This window comes from Dendropsophus ebraccatus, chromosome 12, assembly GCF_027789765.1.
Source record: "Dendropsophus ebraccatus isolate aDenEbr1 chromosome 12, aDenEbr1.pat, whole genome shotgun sequence".
Lineage (NCBI taxonomy): Eukaryota > Metazoa > Chordata > Amphibia > Anura > Hylidae > Dendropsophus > Dendropsophus ebraccatus.
Genome location: NC_091465.1, coordinates 57,904,995 through 57,931,009, shown reverse-complemented (window position 1 = coordinate 57,931,009; position 26,015 = coordinate 57,904,995). Strand labels below are relative to the sequence as shown.

Genomic DNA, 26,015 nt, shown 5'->3' with positions numbered 1-26,015 from the left:
CGGGGCATTGGGACTTGAATACTTTCTTAAAATGAATGTACCACCAGGTACATTGCTTTGTGTTTTTGAAAAGATCGGCATAAGGGGATGCAGGTGCTGCTGTCCTTTTTTGAACCGCCGCCCTGTTCCCACGCGTGGCACAGTCTATTACCGAGCACTGACCGGGCATGAAGCGGGCAGGCCCGCCAGTCCCCAATGTGACAAAAAACCCTCTGTGATGCGGCCCCATTAGAATCAATGCAGCCAGGGAAGATCGTCACACTGGGGGGCGGTGGGCCCACCTCCAGTGCTTCATGGCTGGCCAGTGCTTGGTAAAAGATGGGCGGCATGCACCGGTCTGTTTATGTAAAAAACAAAAAAGCAATGTGCCTAGTATAACCCCTATTGCTATGGACAGCTTAATGAAGACCTATGTCCATTACAATGGGAAAAAAAAACAATGTTTGCTATTTTTTATGTTAACTTTTTTGCAATACTAAGATTATTGTTTTTTACTTTCATTTTGTTTAAGATGGTAGAAACTTTATTGACAAAACCTAGAATCTAGTTTATGGCCTCTGCTAGATAAGCTTCATCTGAATTAAAAATTATTTCCACTGTTATGGGTCTATAATGTAAAAAATGCTTTTTATTTTATCTAAATATATAATCTAATGCTGGATAAATGCGGCTACCAACAGAGAGCTCATGTATATGAGTTGTATAAACATGTATATACAGTGAGCCCATCCTAGTGATGTCTGCAGGTATCTGCTCTGACTGTCATGACCAGCAGAGGTTCAGTGGGTTAGTGGTGAGCCCCAGCCTCTCCTTACCTCATCATTCCCGAATACTTGAACATAATGGGGGGGATTTACGAAGACCGGTGTACAAGTACAACAGTCTTATATTAAGCTCCACCCAATTTTTCCAGACAGTATTCGCTAAGAGGCGTATACCTCCAGCCGGTCGCACAATTCTGGAAGCAGGTGCAGATTTGCGTCATGATGTACGCCTGGCGTAATAATAAATGATAAATGAGCCGCAGAAGGAGGCCACGCCTCCTCCCCGCCTTTTCACTCATCCCCCAAGCTCCGCCAGCCCGCCCATTGGGCGAGCCAGGCGGACAGGGAAGCTTCTGCACCTTCTCCCTGGCATACGCCTCTTGCGTACCTTTCATAAATGTCCCCCACTGTGTAAGTTAGCATTTACAGAAGCAATATTTCATGGACATTTAATTGTCCAATATTAGATTATTGAAATAAAAAAATGAAAAACATATGGATTCCTAATACAATAAAATTCTGATTGTACCCCTGTCTTCACACAGAGGCTCCTGGTGAACCAGAAATTAAGATGGAAGACAATGGAATACCAATAACAAATGAAGCTGTTCAGGTAAAGATGAGTAAAAATGCAAAAAAAAAAATCTATATAAATGGACTGTCTAAAGAATTGCCACACATAGGGGATACTCCAGAAAGTAAGGTGTTTTTTTTTGTACTATAATGTTGTTAAAAATGTATATTTTTATACTTTATTTTGATACTAATTCATTTATTTATATACTAATACATTGTGTGGCAGCAGTAGGGAGTGACATGAGCCTCTTTGCTGCGATCAATGTTCATGCCAAACACTGCAGGGCTGCCTAAGCCCTGATCCCCACTCACCAATCTGATCAAGTGCTGCCACCGACACAGCGCTACTGATACAGAGTATTCTAATGCATAAGAAAATACAGTACACGGGAAGGTGCTGAATCAGTAGTGCTGTGTTGGCATCAGTGCGTAATCCGAGCAAGGGAGCGGGGACCACTGTTGGCCCCACCAGCTCTTCTGTTGACACATCAATTAAACTGGTCAACCTGATAACATAGGTATATATAGTATGTAGGGGCATTACTGGAATCTAATACCAGTCACTAATACCACTGTATCCATAAATAATGCCCTAACAGTACACCCACTCATCAATAAGGCTCCTTGTTCCCCTCTATAGTAATAAAGCCCACTTGCTCCCCCACATAGTAATAAATGCCCCCTGTGTCCTCATGTAATAATTCCCATCCCATTCCTGTGCTCCCCCGTATTAATAATGTTGCGGCCCTGTTGTGGCCAAATAGTAAATAAAAAAAAAAAAACAAACAAAAAGGAACCTATACTCTCGTGCTAGCTTACATCCATTCCCACAATGGATGTTGTGTCTCTTCAGTCTGAACACCCAGACCCAACGGATTGAAACTTTTTTTGTGTGATATGTCAGTGATAGCAGCACTTTTTATTTCATTATGGATTTAGAAGTTTTTATGTGGTCATATTTCTTTAACTGCAGATTGGAACATGTGAAAGTAAGAACGGCTATCCATTATTCAATATTACATGGTATAGGAATAATACTCAACTGAGAAACGGAAAGGATGGTATGTACCAATGAAAAAAAAACATAAAGTATTATTGGGTATACTATTTACTACATTTACTGGTCAGCAGCTTTTTATCGGGAAGACCTATATAAAATACCACTTTATGCTGTGCACCAACCACAGCACCAGGTGGGGGCCTGGTTGGGAGGTTGTGGTGGGGTGGGGGGCGTGGAGAGAGTATAAATTCCTTCAAAAGAGACTCTTGACTCTTAATTTTTTTTCCTGTAGTTTGGATCTGTATCTGGATCTTGAAAATCATGCTCACTGGACTAACGTCTACATACCTGGGTTTAAGTCCAGAAACATGAGCAGTAACCATTCTATTTGCACCTTAGGCTAAGTCCGAAATCATGCGTAGTAGAACAATCTTGATTGACATGCGCGAGTGATACTATGATCTCGCAATCACATGGCATCATCAATGAGGTTTACCATTCAACCAATAACAAATGTCTATTCTGTTACATTCAAGAGATGATTGGATACAAACCGTATCAATTAACTATACAAGGTCACCTATTGATCGGCACAGCAAATGGGAGTAGAAGGAAGTACACGTTTTTGAGTGTAACCTTTAAATAACGCCGATAGACGCGGCGTGGTCACTATAGCTCTGTCCCTTGAGAAAGCCACTATCCATGTGGTGAAACGTTGGTGGAGGGTGTCTGTTATATATGTTTTTAGCTGGGATGTATCAGGGAATTAATCAATATAGATTGCATACAACAAATGCCAGACAGAGCGGCTGAGCCTCAAGGCTGCCACGCAATATCGGTATTAGCAGTCATTTAGTAATTGGGAATTAGGTGTCTGTCACATTCTTAAAATGTTCTAATAAAAGTTATTTTTTAAGTTATAGTCTTCACAGTTAATAGTATTTGGTTGTATTTAGTACATTCAATGTTTAACTAATACAGTACATGACATAATCATTTTGTGAATGCAAATTTAAAATTTAGTATATAACTAGAGATGAGCGAACCGGGTTCGGGTTCTAGTCCATCCGAACCCGAACGTTAGGCATTTGATCAGCGGGGGCTGCTGAACTTGGATTAAGCTCTAAGGTTGTCTGGAAAACATGGATACAGACAATGACTATGTTTTCAACAAAGCCTTAGGGCTTTATCCAACTTCGGCAGCCACCGCTAATCAAATGCCGAAAGTTCGGGTTCGGATGAACTCGAGCATGCTCGAGGTTCGCTCATCTCTATATATAACATAGATGACTTTTCCATAAATTGCGGATATTGTCATAACTTTTTCTAGGCCACGTTCATACAATGTATCTTTTGCATTAATCACGGCCATAGTTGCAACTGGTTGCACGAAAAACTGACATGTCAGTTTCATTGAATAGTGGCCGCACAGACCTGTCACTTCACACAATGGAAAGTGCGCTTTCCATTATGTGCTATGGTGAACTGGGATGCGTGTGCACATCCCAATTCAGCACAAATGAAGTTCATCCAGCTGATACTGCAGTACTGGCCGGGATGATCTTCACAGACACCGGCCGTTCTGTGACAAGGCTGGGTCACAGAACGGCCGGTGTCTTTCGATTTGTGAACCCGTCCTCAATATGTAGCTGCTCCAAAGTTCATTGTCTACCGCAATTTGATTACCCCAAGATTACTAAGGCAGATGGTAAATAAGCTAGGATAAAATGTATTAATATTTTGGTTCTACTCATTCGTCTATAGGGGTGTTGATCACATCTCAGGTGACAGTCAAATCCAGTGGTCTCATCACAGTCCGGAGCGTGCTCTCATCTCCTGTGGAAAAATCAGATATTTATTCTGAGTTTTACTGTGAGGTTTCTTATGATCTTCCTAAGGGTCACTATATGAGGGAATCGGAGAGAAATAACATTATGGTAGACTGTAAGTAACTGTATATTAAATAATGTCATATATATATATATATATATATATATATATATATATATATATATATATATGTTACTGTAGATTTAACATGTTATACAGCTTTTATGGTGTTTTCTTGATTTTCATTCTACCCTTTATAGATCCAAATACTGAAGTAAGACTATATGTAAGGGGCAAGTCTGAAATCATAAAGGAAGGAGATGAAGTGGAGCTAAAATGTGTGGGAAATGGGAACCCACAGCCTGAGATTACGCTGCACAGGGTAAGCAACCATAGCCCTTAGACGTCTTTCCCAATATAGTGTCACTGTCATCCACACATGATGCACAGTAACTTGAGACACCACTAACATACACAAACACACATAACTGACACAGACACTGACTGACACACATTACTGACTGACCGACACACACACATACACACAGCACTTACAACTCAGTCTTCTCCCTCTTCTTCCCTGTCAGATGATCTCCTCACTGTAAGGTTGAGGACCTGTGGGTCATGTGATGAGGCCCTTCTCTAACCTTACCTGGAACATCGAGCCATGTAACACGGCCTTTACATTTACAGAAGCCTTTTATAATAATTATGACTCGCTAAATACTCACATATACCTTTATACATATTTGTTTTTTTTTGTTTTTTAGCAATGTTGGAAAATATTGTATGCAGGGCACGGTTTAAATATAGACAACCTTGCACATGGTGTACAAAAGACCCTGTTAGGGTGCCTTCACATGAGCAGTGGATTTCATACTGCGCGTTCCGCAGCAACACTGTGTCCTGTAATTTTTTATGGGTTTATATACTCGCAGCGAGTATGTGAGTGTTTAAAGCCCCTTCCCACTCAACCTACCGCTGCCGGGCTAATACATTACTTAGCCATGCTCCCACTTGCTCTTCCGGCTCCTGGCTGCAGCGGGACAGCCACTGATTGACAGGACACAGGATCTCAGTGGATTTTGCTGCAAAACTCGCAGCGTGAAATCTGCTGCGGATCCTGTACGTGTGAAGGCACCCTTAAGCTGAATTTACATGTAGAAACCCTCCAAACCACTGATAAATGATTGGGGGTTCAATGCATTACAATAAGCTTATGGAAATTTCCATGAACACCACAATAATTATGCCATAGTTTTTAAATGAAACCTCCATAGTGGCCTCAAACACATTGTAAATGTTGGACTGGTAACAGTTACAATAATTTTTAGATATGCATGAAAAATACGGGATATATAATTTTTTCTAGATATTTTTTTTCTTATATCATATTATCATGTTTGACAGAATTAGGGGGGCTGATGTATACCATCTTGATGCCGAGACAGGAGTGTGGTCAGGCAGTATGGAAAGCTAGCCCAATCTGGCTGTATCGCTAGAAGCATAACCAGTAGGAAGAGGGAGACTGTGATCCTGCTGTAGTGCTCTAGTGACATCACATATGATAAGATATCCATAAAATAGAATAGGTGCAAAAAAAATATAATTCCACTAGAAAATGTACCCGGCGCTACCCGGGTATAAAGTGTCAGTGTGTTAATTAGATTTGTTCTAAGGTGCCCAAGAGGCCAATCTAAAGGTATTATTTCATCAGTGGAATTAGTGTATACCTGTAGTGCATAGTTGGAGGGGTTCTGTATACCTACAGTGTATAGTTTTTAGGGGTCCCGCATATCTGTAGTGCATAGTTGGGTGGGGGGGGCTGTATACCTATAGTGTATAGTTGGGGGAGTCCTGTATACCTGTAGTGTGTAGTTGGGGGGGCTGTATACCTGTAGTGTATAGTTGAGGGAGGTCCTGTATACCAGTAGTGTATAGTTGGAGGGTGGGGGGTATACCAGTACTGTATAGTTTGGGAAGTCCTGTATACCTGCAGTGTATAGTTGGTGAAGGTCCTGTATACCTTTACTGTATAGTTCGTGGGTCCTGTATACCTGTAGTAAATAGTTGGTGCTGTATACCTGTAATGTATAGTTGGTGGAGGTTTTGTATACCTGTAGTTTATAGTTTGAGGGTCCTGGATACCTGTAGTGTATAGTTGGTGGAGGCCTTGTATACCTGTAGTATATAGTTCGGGGGTCCTGTATACCTGTAGTATATAGTTTGAGGGTCCTGTATACCTGTAGTATGTAGTTGGTGGAGTTCCTGTATACCTGTAGTGTATAGTTTTGGGGTCCTGTATACCTGTAGTGTATAGTTTGGGGTCCTGTATACCTGTAGTATAGAGTTCGTGGGGGGTGCTGTATACCTGTAATATAAAGTTGGTGAAGGTCCTGTATACCTGTAATGTATAGTTTTGGGTTTCTGTAAACCCGTAGTGTATAGTTTGGGGTCCTGTATACCTGTAGTATATAGTTGGTGAAGGTCTGGTATACCTGTAGTTTAAGGTTTGGGGGTCCTGTATACCTGTATTATAGAGTTGGTGAAGGTCCTGTATACCTGTAGTGTATAGTTTGGGGTTTCTGTAAACCCGTAGTGTATAGTTTGGGGGTCCTGTATACCTGTAGTATATAATTGGTGGAGGTCCGGTATACCTGTAGTGTAAAGTTTGGGGGTCCTGTATACCTGTAGTATAGAGTTGGTGAAGGTGCTGTATACCTGTAGTATATAGTTGGTGGCATTCCTGTATACTTGTAGTGTATAGTTCTGGGGTCCTGTATACCTGTAGTGTATAGTTTGGGGTTCTGTATACTTGTAGTATATAGTTGGTGGAGGTCCTATATACCTGAAGTATATAGTTGGTGCAGGTCCTGTATACCTGTAGTGTATAGTTTTGGGGTCCTGTATACCTGTAGTATATAGTTGGTGGGGGTCCTGTGCACCTGTAGTGTATAGTTTTGGGGTCCTGTATACCTGCAGGGTCGTATTTATCATTAGGCACCCATGGTCTGGTGCCTAGGGTAGCACCTTGCAGAGGGGCAGTACCCTCCCGTTCAGAAAATCTGATGTCTTTTCGAGGGGGGGTATGGCAGTATTGGTCAGGTCTGGTATAGTGGTGTTATCCAGTCACAGTATAGCGGTATTGGTCAGGTCTGGTATGGCAGTGTTATCCAGTTACAGTATGGCGGTATTGGTCAGGTCTGGTGTGGCGGTGTTATCCAGTCACAGTATAGCGGTATTGGTCAGGTGTGGTATGACAGTGTTATCCAGTCACAGTATGGTGGTATTGGTCAGGTGTGGTATGACAGTGTTATCCAGTCACAATAAGGCGGTATTGGTCAGGTCTGGTGTGGTGGTGTTAAATGTGATGTCTGGAGCTATTACCTACCTACCCTGATGCTAATTGGTGAGTGAGGATGGGGCGTCTTCAGGTTTAGTGCTTAGGGCAGCAGCAGCTGGTAATACTGCCCTGTATAGCTGTATAGATGGAGTAGGGGGTCCTGTATACATGTACTGTATAGATGGAGTACGGGGTCCTGTATACATATACTGTATACAGTAGATGGAGTAGGGTCCTCTATACCTGTAGTGCCCTGTATACATGTACTGTATAGATGGAGCAGGGGGTCTACCAGTTATTTCTGTGGATCTGTTGTGACCCTAGTAACCATTCACATTCCAGCTCCCTGTGAAAGCAGTAATCCTATTGGTTGCTAAGGCTCCCAACTGCCAACTGCAGGGCAGCTGCAGCTAATTATATCACCTGTGTTTGCAGTGAGGAGATTTTCCCATTCATCTCTATGGGGCGCCGCTCTTCCCCCTCCCCCTCCTCTCCTGTACATCTGGTGGGGACGAGACCTTCACAATAACCTTCCCGGGCACCCAATGTATCTGTGTGCCAAATTTGGGGTCAAACGGTTGGGAAGTCTATTTGGGACAGACAGACAGACAGACTTTAATTTTTATGATATAGATATACAAGTACAAAAGTACAAAACTTATCAGGAGAGAAGACTATTGTTACTCGCCAGCAGTAAGGTGGTATGCTTACTCACACAGGCCGATGCATGTTTCATAGCACAATGACGTTTCAGTCCTGTTGGGCAGGGGATAAAAAAAGGGGATAGTTTCTTTGAATAATCTCTGTTAAAGGGATTATCCAGCGAATATCGCTTTCTTTCAAATTAACCTGGTTTCAGAAAGTTATATAGATTTGTAATTTACTTCTATTTAAAAATCTCAAGTCTTTCCATACTCTCTGTCGACATCTCTGTCCAAGACAGGAACTGTCCAGAGCATCAGCAAGTCCCCATAGAAAACCTGTTCCTGTCTCGGACAGAGATGTCAGCAGAGAGCACTGTGTCAGACTGCAAAGAAAACATTTCCTGCAGGACATACAGCAGTTGATAAATATAGGAAGACTTGATATTTTTTAATAGAAGTAAATTACAAATTTTTTTATAACTTTCTGAAACCAATTGATTTGACAGAAAAAGATTTTTCGCTGGAATACCCCTTTAAGATAAACGAGTTATTAGAAGTGCAGAATAATAGGCAAGTAGTCTTTTTTTTGCCTACAATCTTCTATGTTTTTACTTGTGTTAACAAAGATTACAGTTAAAGTCAGATGATGGATTTAGTTTTTTAACATTTTCCTGATTTCATCAATAATATACATTATTTGTGTTTTGCTTCTTCCCAGAAAGATGAGGACCAAGCTCTTGCAGAAGGGTCTTCATATTCATGGGTAGTTTCACGGAACGATTCTGGAGGATATGTCTGCAGCGCTATTAGTCTGGATGTTTTTCATGAATTGGAAGCAGGAACTGAATTACATGTTCACTGTAAGTTGCTTCCTTACTATACATAAAGCTGTAACTGCACTATCGTATTATGAATATCTGTTCATATACCTGACACTATGTGCATGCACCATGGATAGATTGAAGAACAGGTTATCATCTGTACTTTAGTAACATGATTTCATGATTCTTAATTCCTGGATTAAGAATACTGATGTCACCTGTATACAGGCTTACCAGACATACTGGGGTCATTTCTTCCTACCAGACATACTGGGGTCATTTCTTCCTATTTACGGATCCATCACGGTTATGATAGCGCTGGTACAATCTACAATGTTAAGACTCAAGATCTGTTCTTTCCCACATTTATTATGGGTCCATCAGATTTTTACCTTTTTTACTGAACAGAGTAAGGCTATGTTCACACAACATAATTTTTAAGTAAAGAACGGTCGCTGATTGCAGGGGAATCAGCGTCCGTTCTTTACTGCAGGGGCAGCATTGCATAGAAGTCAATGCAATGCCACCTGCTGTGTTCACACATCGTTATGTTAACGCTCGTTAACAAAAAGGACCTGCATAGATGGAACGGGCGTTAAAATAATCTACGCTGTTAAACGTAGTGTGAACATAGCCTAACACAGCTGATATATGAATTAGGTATGAACACAGCCTTACACCTAAATGTCTTCTACATTTTCCTAGTCTTGGATCCTCCTGTTCTGTCCAAAGAGTCTTCTGTTAATGTAGAACTTGGAAGTGTTCTTGATGTTTCCTGCCATGCAAATGCATCAGCTCAGACAGATATCCACTGGACGCGGGTGAGTGACTTGTTATAAAGGCTTTAAAGTGTCACTGTCGTTTACATTTTTTTTTTCCAGAAATCAATAGTACAGGCGATTTTAAGAAACTTTGCAATTGGGTTTATAAGCTGAAAAATGCATTTTTATCATAAATAAACTGTTTGAAGCTCTCTCCCCTGTCTTCATGGCTTGCTTATGGAGAGGGGAGGGGTGGAGAGAGATGAGGCACCAAAACAGGACAAAACATCAATATCATGTGTGTGTGTATTGTCAGTGATATATTATAATGTATGGTTAGTAAATTACAGCAATTTACAGCAAAGGGATATTTCTGATAATAATATTTTCCTATTTTTATCCTAAACATTAAATCCGGTCTTGTAGGTAACTTGTATCTAGTGTTTTAGGGAACTCGGCAGGGAGGTCCTAAAAACCTTGGAGAACTAACCACAGATCTTCTGTGAACGTGGCTGCTCAGATCCTGCTGCCTCTCCTTGTTATCTCCTTAAAGGCTTTAGCTGAATGTCTGGGGTCATTGTCCTGCTGCAAAATAAATATTGGGGTTTGTTCAGATTCAAGACTCCAAAGCAGAACCTGTACCTATAATACCAGCTGTAATATCCCTGCAAAGATAGTAAGGGTAAAGGACCTGCAATAACAATTAGGTTCACAGGTCCTGCACCCAGGGGACAGTGAAACAGGAGTCTGGAGACCACAGGGGAGCTGCAGGGAAGGTATGACCTCTTCCTCCTACCCCCAGAATCTCCTGTCCTGAAAATCTGAGGGGGGCTGCTTGGGGAAGAATAGATGGGTTAAATGCTGCTGCCAATAAGATAACGTACAGGTGAGAAGAGGTTAGGAGGTAAGTGCTGCTATTAGTGGGGAAGGGGTGGAAAGAGGACATTACTTCTGCCAGTGAGGGAAAGGTGCCAATCAAAAGAGCACTTCTGCCAAGGAAGAGTGGGAATGTAGACGGTATTTCTGCCAGGGGGAAGGATGGGAATGTAGACAGTATTGCTGCCAGTAAGGACACAGGTGAGAATAGGGACAGTACAGCTTGAAGTGGAGGAGGGGTGAGAATTGGGCCAGTACAGCTGTAAGGGGGATAGTGGTGGGGGTGGAAATTGGTACAGTAATGCCATTATTTGATGCTGCTATGGAGGCATTTTGTACTGTGCAGTGGCATTTGTTTTGTTGTTGAAGAGGTATTTGTATTTGCTGCTAGGAGGTATTATGTGCAATGAATGGTGGTATTTGGTTGGCATTGATGGGGGTATGGGCACTCTATGTGGGGATGTATGGTATTTATTTGGAGGTACAGTAGAAAATGTTTGAGAACCCTTGGTATATTGTATGCTTTTAGTATAATATTTCATTTGATCTCACTTTTAATTTTGCCCAGGGCCTGAAACAAGCCCTGTATTGTAACATGCTTTTTGCCATGATGGATTTTATTGAGATGCCAGGAATGGCCACCCAACAACTAACACCACACCAATGCATAGAATAAAGGGATCTGGCCTGAAAAAGACCAGGGTGCTATTTGCCACTAGAAATGCAATATGTCCCATTCGGTTGAGAAGCACCAGATTCCTATATATTCATGTCACAGTAGTCGGGAATGTGAACAATTAAAGCTAAAAGTAAAATGGTTACAAACTTTGCCAAAGGTGCAGTCTGCTGGAATCTGGATATAAGGCATGTCTTGGACTTTAAAATTCACAGCATGCCATAAAATATACATGGATATTTACTGAAGTTGTCAATATCCCCCCCCCCCCCTTTTACCTACATTGTCTTTTTTATACAGTAATCATACTGTATTATAAACATATATGGCCACATCAGAATCCAGGAGGATATGGAAAGTTATCTCTGCACAGTTAACATTGATTTCTTTACTGTCTTTCTCTCATCCGTTATTGTATTCAATGCTTATAGCGCTACATTTTCCACTGTCTCTAATTCCTGATGTCTTATTCCTAATCCCTTGTGTATTCTATCCCTTTAAGGAAGGCAACACTATAGCCAGTGGCTCGGATGTGAGCCTCAATTTTCAGGATTACACTGATGCAGGACGGTACGCCTGTGTTGCAAGCGTAGTTGGTGTACCAGGACTTACCAAGACCAAGGAGCTTGAAGTTATAGTAAGAGGTATTGGAGGTTTTGGGTTTGCGAATAATGATATCTGATTTAGCAGTTTATTCCATTTTATCTTGTCTATTAATCCTAGGGAAACCACAAGTGTCTGTAAGTCCACACCATGTAGAAGTACGACTTGGCGATAAGGTGACTGTAAAATGTACAGCAATCGGCTATCCAGTCCCTCAAATAACCTGGTATATAAATGACACTGAGGTAACGGAACTGTTTTAGTTATATATATACACAAATTGTTTTATTAACAAACAACTCCGCAGAGCAATTTATACATCTATGAATATATATATATAACACTGTATGGTGATTCCACAGGTAGATGTTGTAATTACTAATAGTAACATCTCTGATAATGAAGTTATGAGTGAATTGACTTTCCTGGCGACCCAAGACCATCTGAATGAACAACTTTTGTGTATGGCTGAGAATGAATTAAACACCAGCATGGAATATATCCAACTACATGAAAGTAAGTCACATGTATATTCAATTGGAGTGAGCATAATGGCTGTTCTCATGTAGGTTACATATATGTATTTTGCTTCAGACAGTTCTGTTTTACCCATAAATGCCCAGATTTACATTGTCTGGGCTTTTCTGCTCTCACCATTGCTATTTCATCACATATTATAAATTCTGTAGAAGACAAGACCAGATTCCTTCAGCTCTTTTAAAAATTCATAATTTTATTGTTGCATTTCTTAAAAGCAACCGACACGTTTCTAACCTTCCAGTTTCTTATTCATGATATCTGAATGTGGATGGATAAGGGAAAAGTGATATAAATTCTGTATGTGAAAATGTTTCAGCTGCCACTATGCATTTATAACCTGGTTACAGAAGAGAAGTGCATGGTAGACACATTTTTATCTATATACATATGATCAACAGTGTAATCATTGGATGTTCACATTTATAACATCTACTTGCAGCAGACAGTACAGTAAGGTGGCTCAGCATTGGATACAATTTATCTCCCCAAAATCCATGGTCTGCTGCTAAAGCAAGCAGTATACAGCTTTGCCAGAGGTCCCATAGACTTGCATTTCAATACACTTGCAATACAAGTCTGTGGGACCTCTGGCAAAGCTGTATAAGTTTATAGGCCTCCAGGCAATTATGTATACTGCTCACTTTAACAGCAGGCTACAATGTTGGATAGAGTTTTAAATTGTATCCTTAACAGAATAATAGATGCCCTTTATGGTGGAAAACAGGAGAATGCGGTCAGGTTTTGTACTTCTTAACCAATGCTATATAAGGGTATGTGCACACTGAGTAATTTAGATGGAAAGTCCATCGCGTAATCCGTCCCTCACGCCCGCTCGCAGATAGCGGAGGGCGCACGCGTCTCCGCCCGTGTCATAAGGAAGAAATCCGCCTGTGCATAGAATGGAGTCTATGACACGGACTGAGACGCGCCCGCCTCTATCCGGCGGAGGGACGGATTATGTGACGGACTTTCCATCTTAATTACTCAGTGTGCACATACCCTTTGTGATATATAAAGTGTACACTAAACCCAAAAGTGTCATAATAAATCTTGCGCACTAGGTAATCCTGTACAGTGCTGCTAAAGCTTCTTTCACACAGCAGTAGTTTGGTGAATTTCTTGCACCGGTATATGTGTATGCCAAGCCTGGAAGTGAAACCTAAGTGGAACCTAAACAGAGAGAAAGTATAATGGAAAGATCTGCACATTTCTGTGTTTTGGATCCACACCTAGTTTCACTTACAAATACTAATGCAACATACTGACCATGATAATGCTGTGTAAAAGATGCCTCAATATTGTACCCAAACATTAGGGAAAATAATTGCTACTTACTTGTACCTAGTACCCAGCACATATTTACAGCAACTGAATGAATTAACACCATGCAGTAAAGAGTTTTTGTAGCATATGTGAAAGGCAATCTCTGACCTCACAAAATGTTTTTGTTAGTGCTCGGACTGGCATATAAAAAGTTTTACTCACTAACCACGATCCCCCACTGCAGCAGAACAGCTCTTCCTGCTTTCATTGGCTTTCTAACCAATCACAAGCCGTAGAGGGACTCTTCTCAGATAGTGATTGGCTGAACGGGCATTTTCTTTTTGCAAGATGAAAGCAAGAGACGTTCTGCAGCAGGGCTAGCCATGGTCAGGATAAATGCAGCAGGGAATCAGGGCAGCTGAGTATTTTTTTTATTTGAGTTTTTATTACATTTTTTCCCACCTGAGCTCATACACATTTTGTGCGGCTGACAATCCCTTTAATATAAGTAAAACATTTATTTCGTTTTGTTTGTTCTGTTTACTAAGGATCTGCAGCCACAACTGTATCTGGTGACCACAGAGGTATGTTTAGTTTTGAATTTGTCAGAAACACAATCTTCATCTCCTTTTTACAGTTAAAATTTAGATCACATGGAACCCCTCTATATCATTATGTGCTGCTGAAGAATAGTATAAAGCAGTGCTTCTTAAACTATTTCTACTGGAGCCTCACCCAACAGACCAAGACAATGCCTGGGCCTCACCAGACTAACCAAGAGTATGCCTGGGCCTCACTATCTGTGTTGAAAGTCCATTTAAAGCTGAAAATAATGCTAGGAATACCTTTCACCCATCTCCCAAGCTCTATATACTAATAAAGCAAGTACAAAATAAATTAATAATGTTGCTAAAATGGAGATTATGGAGGACTGTACAGATCATAATTACTTTTGTAAAACTGGCTCCCCAGCTGGGCCTCACCAACAACTAGGGGGCGCCTCACTGGTGAGACCCCTCCTCACAGTTTGAGAAGCACTGGTATAAAGCATGCATGCTCTCGCTTGGCTGTTCTAAATGCTGTATGGAGATGTATGGAGCAGCAGTGCTCATAGTCTACCACCAATACTTATAGATTCCAATTCCATAGGAATATGTTGGTATGGAGGTGCAGTTTACTAGGATTCCACTACTAGTTATCTTGGTGGAGCTAACATTAAGGTCCCAGGTCTAACATCTATTACTTACTCTGTGCGTAATATTCTTTTTTGGTAAAACCTCTTTAATGTGACCTGTTAAGGATGTTTTAAGACTTGACAACATTAAAGTACATGATTAACCACAGAGCCTCTAGTCAGTGTTTCTACACAACATCCGGCTATAGACACAGATAATTTACTGATATCACTGATATGTAAGGGTGCTGATAGAATGACTGTGGTAACAAAACAGTTGTTCCCAGTCATATTATTTCCTATTAATTTCCTGAAATCTTTTTATATACTGTATATCTGGTACTATACCATTAATATATGTTACATGGCCCTGTAATCATTGCTTCACAATCCCCTTTGCCATATGATTTTTTGGTGCATATATAGGCAACAAGAGCAGTCTGTGGATTTGGACTACCATTAGAGATGAGCAAACCTCGAGCATGCTCCAGTCCATCCGAACCCGATTGTTCGGCATTTGATTAGCGGTGGCTGCTGAAATTGGATAAAGCCCTAAGGCTATATAGAAAACATGGATATAGTCATTGGCTGTATCCATGTTTTCTAGACAACCTTTTTGTCTCTCTTTTTGTCTCTCCTTTGCACCTCTCAAAAAACTTCCTCTTTTCAGGTTAAGTGGTGATGAAGGGTACTTAACAGTTTCAGCACTAGATGTCAGTATTTTGTATTTCTATGTATTGCACATCTGAGGAAGGTCATGGGTTAATGTTTTATGTGTACCATGTGTTATTGTTTACCAATAGGAGGGGCTCTTTACTTCTAACCTATCTTTTTTCTCCTTTTTCCTGCACACACTCATCCCCACCACTCACTGGTAGGCATACAGAGGCCCCTGTAGGAGGAGTTACGTGGTGGAGGAAGTGCAGAGTCAGTTCCTACTAGATTCTCACAGAGAGAGGACACAAAAACCTACTGTTCTTGCTGTAGTTAAGCCTGGGCCTGGCTGCTGCCAGGACCCTTGACTGGGACAAAGTGCAGTCTAGTCTGTACAGATGCAGCTAGAGATGACAAGTTCTTTATTTACTTCTATTATACCTAAAAAGAGCAGGGCAGTATCCTGAACACAAGAGGAACTAGCCTGGATAGGACAAAGCTACCATTAAGAAGGTCTACGTATCCTATCTCGCAGTGCAGGTAACTTGGGCACCCCAAGACACTTAGCTAAGCCCAGATAACCACGGCTGGGGCTTTTAGTACCCTTACAGGACAGGTCACTTGACACTGTAGGGCAGAAGCTGGTCAGACACAGTGTAAATACAACTACAAGTAAACTTCTCACTATAAAGTATATTTCTACAAATTCCAGCAGAGTACACAGCTACACTGGGTTGAGGTTCCTTCGACAAACTCTTCTCCTTTACTCTACTCTCTAAGCACCGCTACAATGACCTTTCCGCTACTCTACTTCTCTAACCACCTTTTTAAGCACAACAAATTTAAGTATAAAGAGTCTGTGCAAATCTATCTATTCTTCAAAATTGTGTTGTTATCCTAAAGAACTTCACAGTAAAGCTGTTCTATTTTTTACATCACTGGGACTCTGTCATACTTTGTACGCACCAGCACCCATACAGACAGCACCGTACACCTTGGGTTATTTTTCCCATTTCTGTGGGTGGCGGTACCGATAGTCCGGGTGGGTCAGTCACCGGCAGGTTACCAACCATTGGGGAATACAGCCAGCCCTCCATCATCACACCTGTGTGCTGGACAAGCACTGGCATCACGACACTAACATCTCTGGCTGAGCTGATAGGGAAAAACCATCTAGCCTTACACACCACAATAGCACCGATAGCAAGCAGGGAACGAGGAGCAAGCGACTGTTGACCTGACAGGACGGCGCTTGCTTCCTCCTCAGCATTGGCCCTTGTAATTGGGACTTTATCGTCTCCTATACCACCGATACCAGTGTGGAATGTATAGAAGAAGTTATTATGGCAAATGTTTCTCTTGTTTTATAATGGCTACGATGCTACTGTTATTCATGTTGACACCACAAGACAATCCTAGATAACACATATCTATCATTTATCTCCAAACACTCAAGAACAATACATTCTTAGAAACATCCTGTGTAAAGGCATCTAACAAACTATATATAAAGGCGCAGTGGATAGATTAAAAGGATATACTACAGACTATCTTGAAGGACTTACCCGTCATGATATTTTTTTCTACTGTAACTTTATAATTGCAAACATGCACTCTGAAAACTAATGAAATCTAAAAATAAATAAAAAGGCTATACTACAACTTATACAGTACCCATAGGCTTCTCTAAAGACTGTATGCCATTTTGTACCCCCATATGCCCCCTATTACACATGGAGGCACATTCAAAGTTTTTTCCATAGGAATATAATTAGAATCCATATTATAGTGGTATTCTCCTATAGAAACAATTGTCTTCATAATATCTTCATATGCCACTATTATTATTAGTCTTTAAATGCTTAGAAGATTGCCAGTTTTCCCTGTAGCTCATACTAAAGGTGTATAGTTTGTAGAAATATTAAATTGTTTTACCATATCTTATAGGATCAGACGTGACAGAAAAACCGATCCCCAAGACAGGTAAGAATTGCCAAAATCAGTGTCCAGTGCGATCTCTCATTTACAGCCAGAACACAATTAAATTCTATGTCTTCCCTGATCATGCACACAGCCATATTACTGAGCTGTAATAGAGCTTCCATAGCGATACATGGGGCTTTTACTATACGTGTGGATGCCTTCTACCTTATACAGAGGAATACTTATGATATTATGAAGTAAAATGTGCATGTTAAAAGTTGTGAGCATGTGATTTTGTATCATGAGTCTATCTGAATCTGAAGCACCTTTTATATGCCTGAACAGCTTTAATAGGCGAATTCCGTTTTGCACAAAAATGTAAAATTACTGTCTGAGTTTTTCACGCAAGTGAGAAAAATTGTGCAGAATTCAAATAAGCTTTTGTGCATAATTAAAGCATGAAAAACTCCCCCAAAAGTGTGTAGTTCAGGAGCTGTACCCTGCTTGTGTGCATGAGCCCTTAAAGGGAACTTCTCTTTTGTGTTTATATATTAGGAAATGCATTATATTTCCTATTTGATTGCTCCCTTTACAAATATTTATTGTTAATACAGTTATCCAGGATTAGAAAAAATGCAGCCACTATTTTGCAAAAACAGGGCCACCCCAGGTTGTGTATGGTATTACAATTCAGCTCTATTCACTTCAATGGAAATTAGCTACAAAACCAAATAAAGTACAGGAGAGGTGCTGCTTCTGGAAGGGTAATGTCTAAATCCCATACCGTACGAGGACCTCGCTGGGCGTGCGCTCACAGCTCTCCAGGCAAGCCCCGCCCAGCTGGATTTCATTGGCTGCTCCACTCCGGCCTTCCTAGCAACCAAAATCAGACCCTGCCGGACCCCCAACCTTACTCTGAAGGTTTAGTTTTAGGTTTGGGGGTCAGATTAGGGTTACATACCACTGGTTTGTCATGTTCTAACCTTCCCCACAGCCCCAACCTTAACCCTAACCTTCCTGATTAGCACCAACCCAGAGGGTTAGGGTTGTTGTGTGGGAAGGGATTAGTTAAGTAATATAATGGCAGTAACCCTAAGCTGACCCTCAACCCTAACCTTGAAACTAAACGTTCGGATTAGGGAAGCCCGGAGTGGAGCAGCCAATGAAATCTGGCTGGGGCGGGGCTTGCCTGGAGAGCTGTGTGCGTGCGCCCAGCAAGGTCCCTATACGGTATGGGATTTAGTCACTACCCTTCTTAAAAGAAAGCAGCCATGTTTTTGGATAATTCCTTTAAGATGGATCCACATGGTCAAATAATAGTTAAATGTTTTCAAAATAAACCCAAAGATTTTAGTAAATTTCTACATTTCCCTTACAGAAAATGAATCCACAAGAGACCCCAGCGTAGGTAAGAGAACTGGGCCCTACCACAGGTCTACCTCTACCAGGAACAATAGATTACATCTGACAAGTAGATCTCCTATGACAACACTGAACATTGTACATATATCAGAAAATACTTTATTTATTACATACAAAGAAATTTTTGTTGTTTAAAAACACATATTAAAAAGGGAGCAGAAAACCATACAATACATACATCAGATGGTATACGGGGCAGAGCAAATGGATAAATAATATAACTACTATATACTAAACCATTGATGGTATATCAATCGACCCACAGAGGCAAAAAAGTGCAAAAGGTAAATAATAAATAGTAATAGTCCAAACAATTAATAAATATGAAAAAATAGAATAAACCTATATGTATAAAGCTGCAAGTGCAGTCTAAAGTGCAACACCACGTATAGTGTCTAATTCATAAAAGTATATAATCAAACCTCTGGGTATATAGCATATAGTCCTGCCCAGTACCACCACTCACCCAACGCTGCGTTTCGCTGTACAAGCTTTATCAAGCTTGATAAAGCTTGTACAGCGAAACGCAGCGTTGGGTGAGTGGTGGTACTGGGCAGGACTATATGCTATATACCCAGAGGTTTGATTATATACTTTTATGAATATATAGCATATAGTCCTGCCCAGTACCACCACTCACCCAACGCTGCGTTTCGCTGTACAAGCTTTATCAAGCTTGATAAAGCTTGTACAGCGAAACGCAGCGTTGGGTGAGTGGTGGTACTGGGCAGGACTATATGCTATATACCCAGAGGTTTGATTATATACTTTTATGAATTAGACACTATACGTGGTATTGCACTTGGTTGCACTTTAGACTGCACTTGCAGCTTTATACATATAGGTTTATTCTATTTTTTCATATTTATTAATTGTTTGGACTATTACTATTTATTATTTACCTTTTGCACTTTTTTTGCCTCTGTGGGTCGATTGATATACCATCAATGGTTTAGTATATAGTAGTTATATTATTTATCCATTTGCTCTGCCCCGTATACCATCTGATGTATGTATTGTATGGTTTTCTGCTCCCTTTTTAATATGTGTTTTTAAACAACAAAAATTTCTTTGTATGTAATAAATAAAGTATTTTCTGATATATGTAGAATACTGTCCAGCATTGTTTATTTGTAGGTAGTGTGCATCGTGTAGATGCGTATGGACATAGAACTATTGATAGTTCAATTTTTTCGGTTAACTAACACTGAACATTGGCAACATACTGCAGAGGTCTTACATCACTTGTGCCACATTTTCTATGAGTTTTCTATGAATTTTGCTGCAAATGCTGCTTTAAAATATTTCATGACATGTTTTATAATCTAGAATTACAGTAGTAAATGAGTCATCAAGCTCTTAATGGTGTTGTCTGAAATTAGATAAAGTTCTTAAGCTATTATCCAAGGGTCCGATAATGTAACTCAGCCCTGTTAATTTAATTAGAAATGGTAATATGTTATTATGGGCCTCACATTCTGATTCAGCAAACAATTTAACAACCTGTAGGTGCTTCCCTTCAAAACCAAGAATACAAAAAAAATGCACCAAGAAATGAAATTAGGTATTTGTTAATGTAATGATGACAAATATATTATAATGGAATAATATGTTTATTTGGAAGAACTATTCATTTGAAAGAAGGATCTAGTACCTTGATGAGCCTCTGCAAGATTAGATACAGTACAGTTGGGCATTGAGGCATACAGGGTCTATATGGCATCCTGTGGTACATTTGCCAACAGATATTACAGCTGGGCCTGTAGATCCTGCACACTCATGGGCTGTCAATGGTGGTATCCCAGCTGGTCCCATAAATGCTGGATTAATGGTAAATATGGCGAGTAAGCAGCCAAGGAAGTGGGTTTTTTTACATTCCTGTGGAACCCTCGCTGTGTGTGGGTGAGCATTATCCTGCAGAAAGATACCAGGTAGAGCTGTTAGTGTCTCTTGTATCACTATTAGAGGGTGACTGACTGTTGTAGGCAATAGCCTCCCAGATCATTACTAGAGATGATCGAACATCGGAAAATCTTAGGTTCTATAGAACTCGAATCTTGTCAAACCTTCCGCATTTGATTCCTGATGCCTTCCCGGTCGGTGGGGAAGGAGGAGACAGCCCAGGTAGTGCCTGGAATTCCAGGATTTAGCCTATTACCTAGGCCTAATCCCGGAATTCCAGGCAGTACCCGGGCTGTCTCCTCCTTCCCCACCAACCGGGAAGGCATCGGGAATTAAATGCGGAAGGTTCAACAAGGTTCGAGTTCTATAGAACCTAAGATTTTCCGATGTTCGATCATCTCTAATCATTACACCCAGTTGGGGCAGTGTGTCACTCCACAGTAATGGCAGGATTGAAGATTTCACTATCAGACCTCTGTTCTTGAACCAGACTATTGTCGGATCCAAAACAGAACCTGGATTTGTAACTAAAGATGATATGGCTCCAGTCCGTAGCTGCTTAGGTTTCTAGTTCTCAATTCCCCTGCAAAGGAAGAAAATGGTAGCTGGCTGTCATTGATAAGACTGCCTTGAAATGGTCCAGACAGAGACAAGGGTGAAACGAAACCATTTTAGTTTGTTTGCTTATCAAACAATCATCTCTACTGGTGGTCTCCATGGCTTGTTCACTGTGTGTGTGCCTAACAGCTTGATCACAACAGCCTTGATGGTGGGCAGTTTGCTGATGCCAAAAACATAACTGCATGTCGAGTTTTCAAGCTATCCAACATTTATTATTATTATTATTATTATTTGTGAATTTGTGTAATGAAGATGTCTTTAGGACATATTTTAATATATTATTGTAATAAATATAAGCCAATATGTACTATGTGTGCAGAGTCCAGAAGTCAGAAAAGCTATGGCGTGATCATTGTGGCAGTCATTATCTGTATTCTTCTGCTGGCCATTCTGGGAGCTGTGTTGTATTTCCTTTATAAGAAGGGGCGCATTCCTTGTGGACGCTCTGGAACCAAAGATATGTAAGTAGAGTTTCTATCTACATCTTCCATATTTTTTGTACTTCTCTAATAGTAGAAAGGTCACATCTGTTTTCATTACATTTCATTCTAACTTGCAAAAAAAAAAAGACCAAATCCTGTTGCCTCTATGGGTGAGATTAGTGTCCTTGTTTTTGTCAGTTGTCCCCAACACAATCAGTGTATGACAATCTGCGTGCTGCTGCTTCCTGCGGAGTATGAATCACCCTCATGTTCTCCTGTTTGTCTGTTAGTGGAGCTTCTATGATGCATTGAACTCCTGAAATGACTTATACAGTGCCCTTACATATGCATCTATGACATCCCTTCTATAAAGGCATGAACAAATACTTGTAGGCCCATTTTCTTTTCTATGCAGTATGACTTGTGTTATCTACAACCAAATGCATAATATTCTATATATGTACACATTGTATTGATAAGAGTTCTCTTTACATTGTCTAATGCAGTGATTTTCAACCTTTTTGAGCTGCGGCACACTTTTTATACTTAAAAAATCCCAGGGCACACCACCAACCAAAATGGCACAAAATGACACTAAAACAGTACATATTATACATAAAGTTAATAATATAGATTCTAAATGTATTTATACTCAGTGTGAAACCTGGGCCTGTTTCCCCCCCTGTGCTTCTCTACACCATACTTCTCCCCCCATGCTTCTCTCCTGTGCTTCTCTCCCGAGCTTCTCTCCACCATACTTCTCTCCCCCCTACTTCTCTCCTGTGTTTCTCTCCCCCCTGCTTCTCTCCACCATACTTCTCTCCCCCCTACTTCTCTCCTGTGTTTCTCTCCCCCCTGCTTCTCTCCACCATACTTCTCCCCCCATGCTTCTCTCCTGTGCTTCTTTCCACCATACTTCTCTCCCCCCTGCTTCTCTTCACCATACTTCTCCCCCCTACTTCTCTCCTGTGCTTCTCTCCACCATACTTCTCCCCCCGCTTCTCTCCTGTGCTTCTCTCCACCATACTTCTCTCCACCAAACTTCTCTCCCCCCTGCTTCTCTCCGCAGTTTCTCTCCCCCTGCTTTTCTCCCGTTTCTCCCCCATCCCCATGTTTATCTCTCCCATGCTTCTCTCCCTGTCTCCCCCCCCCTGTTTCTCCCCCATGCTTCTCTCCCCCATCCCCATGTTTCTCTCCCCCATTGTTTTCTCCTGTTTCTCTCCCCCATCCCCAGGTTTCTCTCCCCCCCTTCCTCCTCACCTTCTCCGAGATGGTCGCCGCTGCTGTCTGCCTCACCTAATGGCCGCCCGTAGGGCCCGGACGTGCTCGTCCAATCAGCGGAGACCAGGAGCGTGGTGCGCTGCGGCGGGCCGTAGCGCACACACTGATTGGATGCGTGCATCACGGCCCACCGCAGCGCACCACACTCCGCTGATTAGATAGGAGGAGCACGTCCGGGTGCTACAGGCGGCCAGTAGGTGAGGCGGACAGCAGCAGCTGGGCGATCTGCAGGGGCACCATAGTTTGGGGAACTTTCCACACTGGTTGAAAATCACTGGTTTAGTGTGTGTGACTCAACAGCAGGGTTTACCTGTACATTATAGTTATAGACTGAATTAAGGGGGTTGTCTAATTTACTGAGCTGTAACAAGAATCAGTCTTTGGAGGCCCTGACCTTACGTTGCACCGCCAAGCTATGAATTAAATGGACATTATAAATGTTTATTGCTGTATGTACCTTCTTGTGCAGAAAAACTATAAAAACTGCCATCCTTACGACCCTCAGGATCTGACAGCTGCAATGCTGTCAGATCCTCTGTGGTTCTATTCTTTCTCCTCCTAATGACTTCCCGCACCCTGTTCAGCCAATCACAGAGCTGTAGGGAATAGACAATCTGACAGTTGTACCATAGGGGGATCGGGGAGAAAGTATGTCAGCTTTTTTTTTTTATTGCATGGGAAGACATATACTAAACTTTTACATTCCCCTTGAAAACCTCTTTAAATTTCTCTTTGGTAGTGCTGCAAGGAGTTAGCAACACTACTGAATAATTTTAACTACTAGGATGAAAAATCAATCTGTAGCAACAGGAGGACTCTACTCCTGTAGCCCCAGGTTAATAGGGATCCCAGCAGAGGGTACACTGGTTTATGTAGCCGTAGGCAAATTTGCAATTCTGCCTTCTAGATTAAGGCTATGTTCACACTACGTGAACACCCGGGCATTCCGTGATGGGGAAGTACCGGCCGGGTGATCTTTCCGGCCGCGGACCTCTGATGCGGGCGCATCAGCGTGCGCCCGCATCAGAGCTTCCCATAGCCCACAGTGAAGCAAGTGGCCGGAGCCGCTTGCTTCACTGTGTGAACTGACAGGTCTTTCTGCGGACGGAATTCACTGAATTCCGGCCACAGAAAACTGACATGTCAGTTTTTTCCAGCGCCGCACGGGATCCCGGCCGGAGCGCATACGATGTGTGTACGCTCCGTCCGGGATCCCATTGAAAATAAGGCTATGGTCCACCCCTCAAAACTATGGCCGTAGTTTTACGTAGTGTGAACATAGCCTAAAGGTTATGTTTTGTACTTTTTTTTTGTTCCCCAATATGTTTTCTAATTTTCAGCACAAAGCCGGGAGAAAAAGATCAAATTGTTGTAGAAATGAAACCTGACTCCCCAGCTGAAGAATCTGTCCTTCTTCCGGGACCACAAGACAAGAAGCAGCCAGTAGACCAGGTAATTTATTGTTCACAAATTTTAGTCTTTCAAAGGTCTTTAAAAGGTTAAAGCCTTATTTAAAACCTCCAAAAAACCTAAAAACTTCAATTTTATAAGCAAAGAAACTTTTTTTTTTTTTTTTAACAAACCTTTTGGCTTTAGTTTCAGACTTTCATACAGCAACTGATAAGTAGAGATGAGCGAATTTGCCGAAGTTCGGGTTCGTATGAACCTGAACTATCGGCTTCTGATTCCCGCTGTCTGCAGTCTCCGTGAACAGGGTGGATACAGCCTTATGGACCGCCCAGAAAACTGGGATACAGACATTGGCATAGGCTGTATCCCAGTTTTCCAGGCGGTCCTTACGCTGTATCCTCCCTGTTTAATGAGGCTGCAGACAGCGGGAATCAGAAGCCGATAGTTCAGGTTCATACGAACCCGAACTTTGGCAAATTCGCTCATCTCTACTGATGATAAGTAAGTAAAGGTTTATGTTGGGTTTTTTTTGTTTTTTTTTTTATGGAAGTAACTTACTAATCTGTAGAACTTTCTGGCACCAGTCAATTTGAAAACATTTTTTTCCTGAATAGCCCTTTAAGTCAGCACCATTAAAATATCTATCTTCTTATGGCAGTCTTAATAAATAAAATGTACATAAAAATGCAATTCCAATTTTATGTTGCACATTTTTATTTTTTATTATTTTGACTATAAATGACTTGTTTGACTTTTCTTCTTCTTCAAGGAAAAGTACATGGACTTAAGAAACTGAGCTGACAGATGTTATGATGCTGAACCCTGGAATGACTATTGCAGTCTCCATGTTTATCTGCAAATATGGATGTTATGAAGACAGCGAATCCACCAGAGATCCCCCTGACTAATCTACTGTCATACTGTAATAGCTGGCAGGACAACTAGAACACTTTTCCTATACACTCTGCTTCAACTGGGCATTCTCTTTGGACACAATAATGACCCTTGTGGTCTCTACTCCGCCTTACTGACTTGCATCCAGCTATGATGAAATCGGGTAATCCAGTATAAATATGATGCAGGTCTCCATTGAAGCTCTGCATTAAGAGGACATCTTACCCACATTAACAGTTAAAGTGTCACTGTCGTGAATTTTTTTTTTTTGCAGAAATCAATAGTCTAGGCGATTTTAAGAAACTTTGTAATTAGGTTTATTAGCCAAAAAATGCATTTTTATCATGAAAAAGCAGTTTGAAGCTCTCTCCCCTGTCTTCATTGTTCTCCTATGTAGAGAGCTAAAGAAAAAAAACAAAACAGGACAACAAAGAGTTAATCTACAAATCCCTCACCTGTTATCTCTTCTGACCATCACCAGTGACCTGTCTGAGCTCAGATTACAGCTGTCACCCAGCTCCGTGGCTGTAATCCTCTGTTATCTGCTTTCTGCTGCCGGCTAACTCCCTCCTTCCTCCTCCCCCCTCCCCTCTCCCTAGAGCAGACAGGGTACAA

At 41.3% G+C, this 26,015-nt stretch overlaps 1 protein-coding gene across 2 annotated transcripts in view; it reads left to right on the top strand.

Annotated features, from left to right (window-relative positions):
* The window catches only part of MCAM (melanoma cell adhesion molecule), a 53,664-nt gene extending 27,974 nt beyond the window's left edge, over positions 1-25,690 (top strand). The window contains exons 4-18 of one of the 2 annotated variants that reach the window (XM_069947111.1): positions 1,310-1,377; positions 2,314-2,401; positions 4,105-4,284; positions 4,431-4,552; positions 8,876-9,017; positions 9,684-9,799; positions 11,794-11,935; positions 12,015-12,139; positions 12,257-12,410; positions 14,246-14,281; positions 17,473-17,508; positions 18,827-18,856; positions 21,713-21,854; positions 24,437-24,548; positions 25,276-25,690. In XM_069947111.1, the coding sequence (XP_069803212.1) occupies positions 1,310-1,377; positions 2,314-2,401; positions 4,105-4,284; positions 4,431-4,552; positions 8,876-9,017; positions 9,684-9,799; positions 11,794-11,935; positions 12,015-12,139; positions 12,257-12,410; positions 14,246-14,281; positions 17,473-17,508; positions 18,827-18,856; positions 21,713-21,854; positions 24,437-24,548; positions 25,276-25,302 (1,520 nt within the window). In that variant the 3' untranslated portion in view covers positions 25,303-25,690. The remainder of the gene's footprint in view (positions 1-1,309; positions 1,378-2,313; positions 2,402-4,104; positions 4,285-4,430; positions 4,553-8,875; positions 9,018-9,683; positions 9,800-11,793; positions 11,936-12,014; positions 12,140-12,256; positions 12,411-14,245; positions 14,282-17,472; positions 17,509-18,826; positions 18,857-21,712; positions 21,855-24,436; positions 24,549-25,275) is intronic. The other variant, XM_069947112.1, reaches the window with a different exon arrangement.
* Positions 25,691-26,015: the final 325 nt, after the last annotated feature.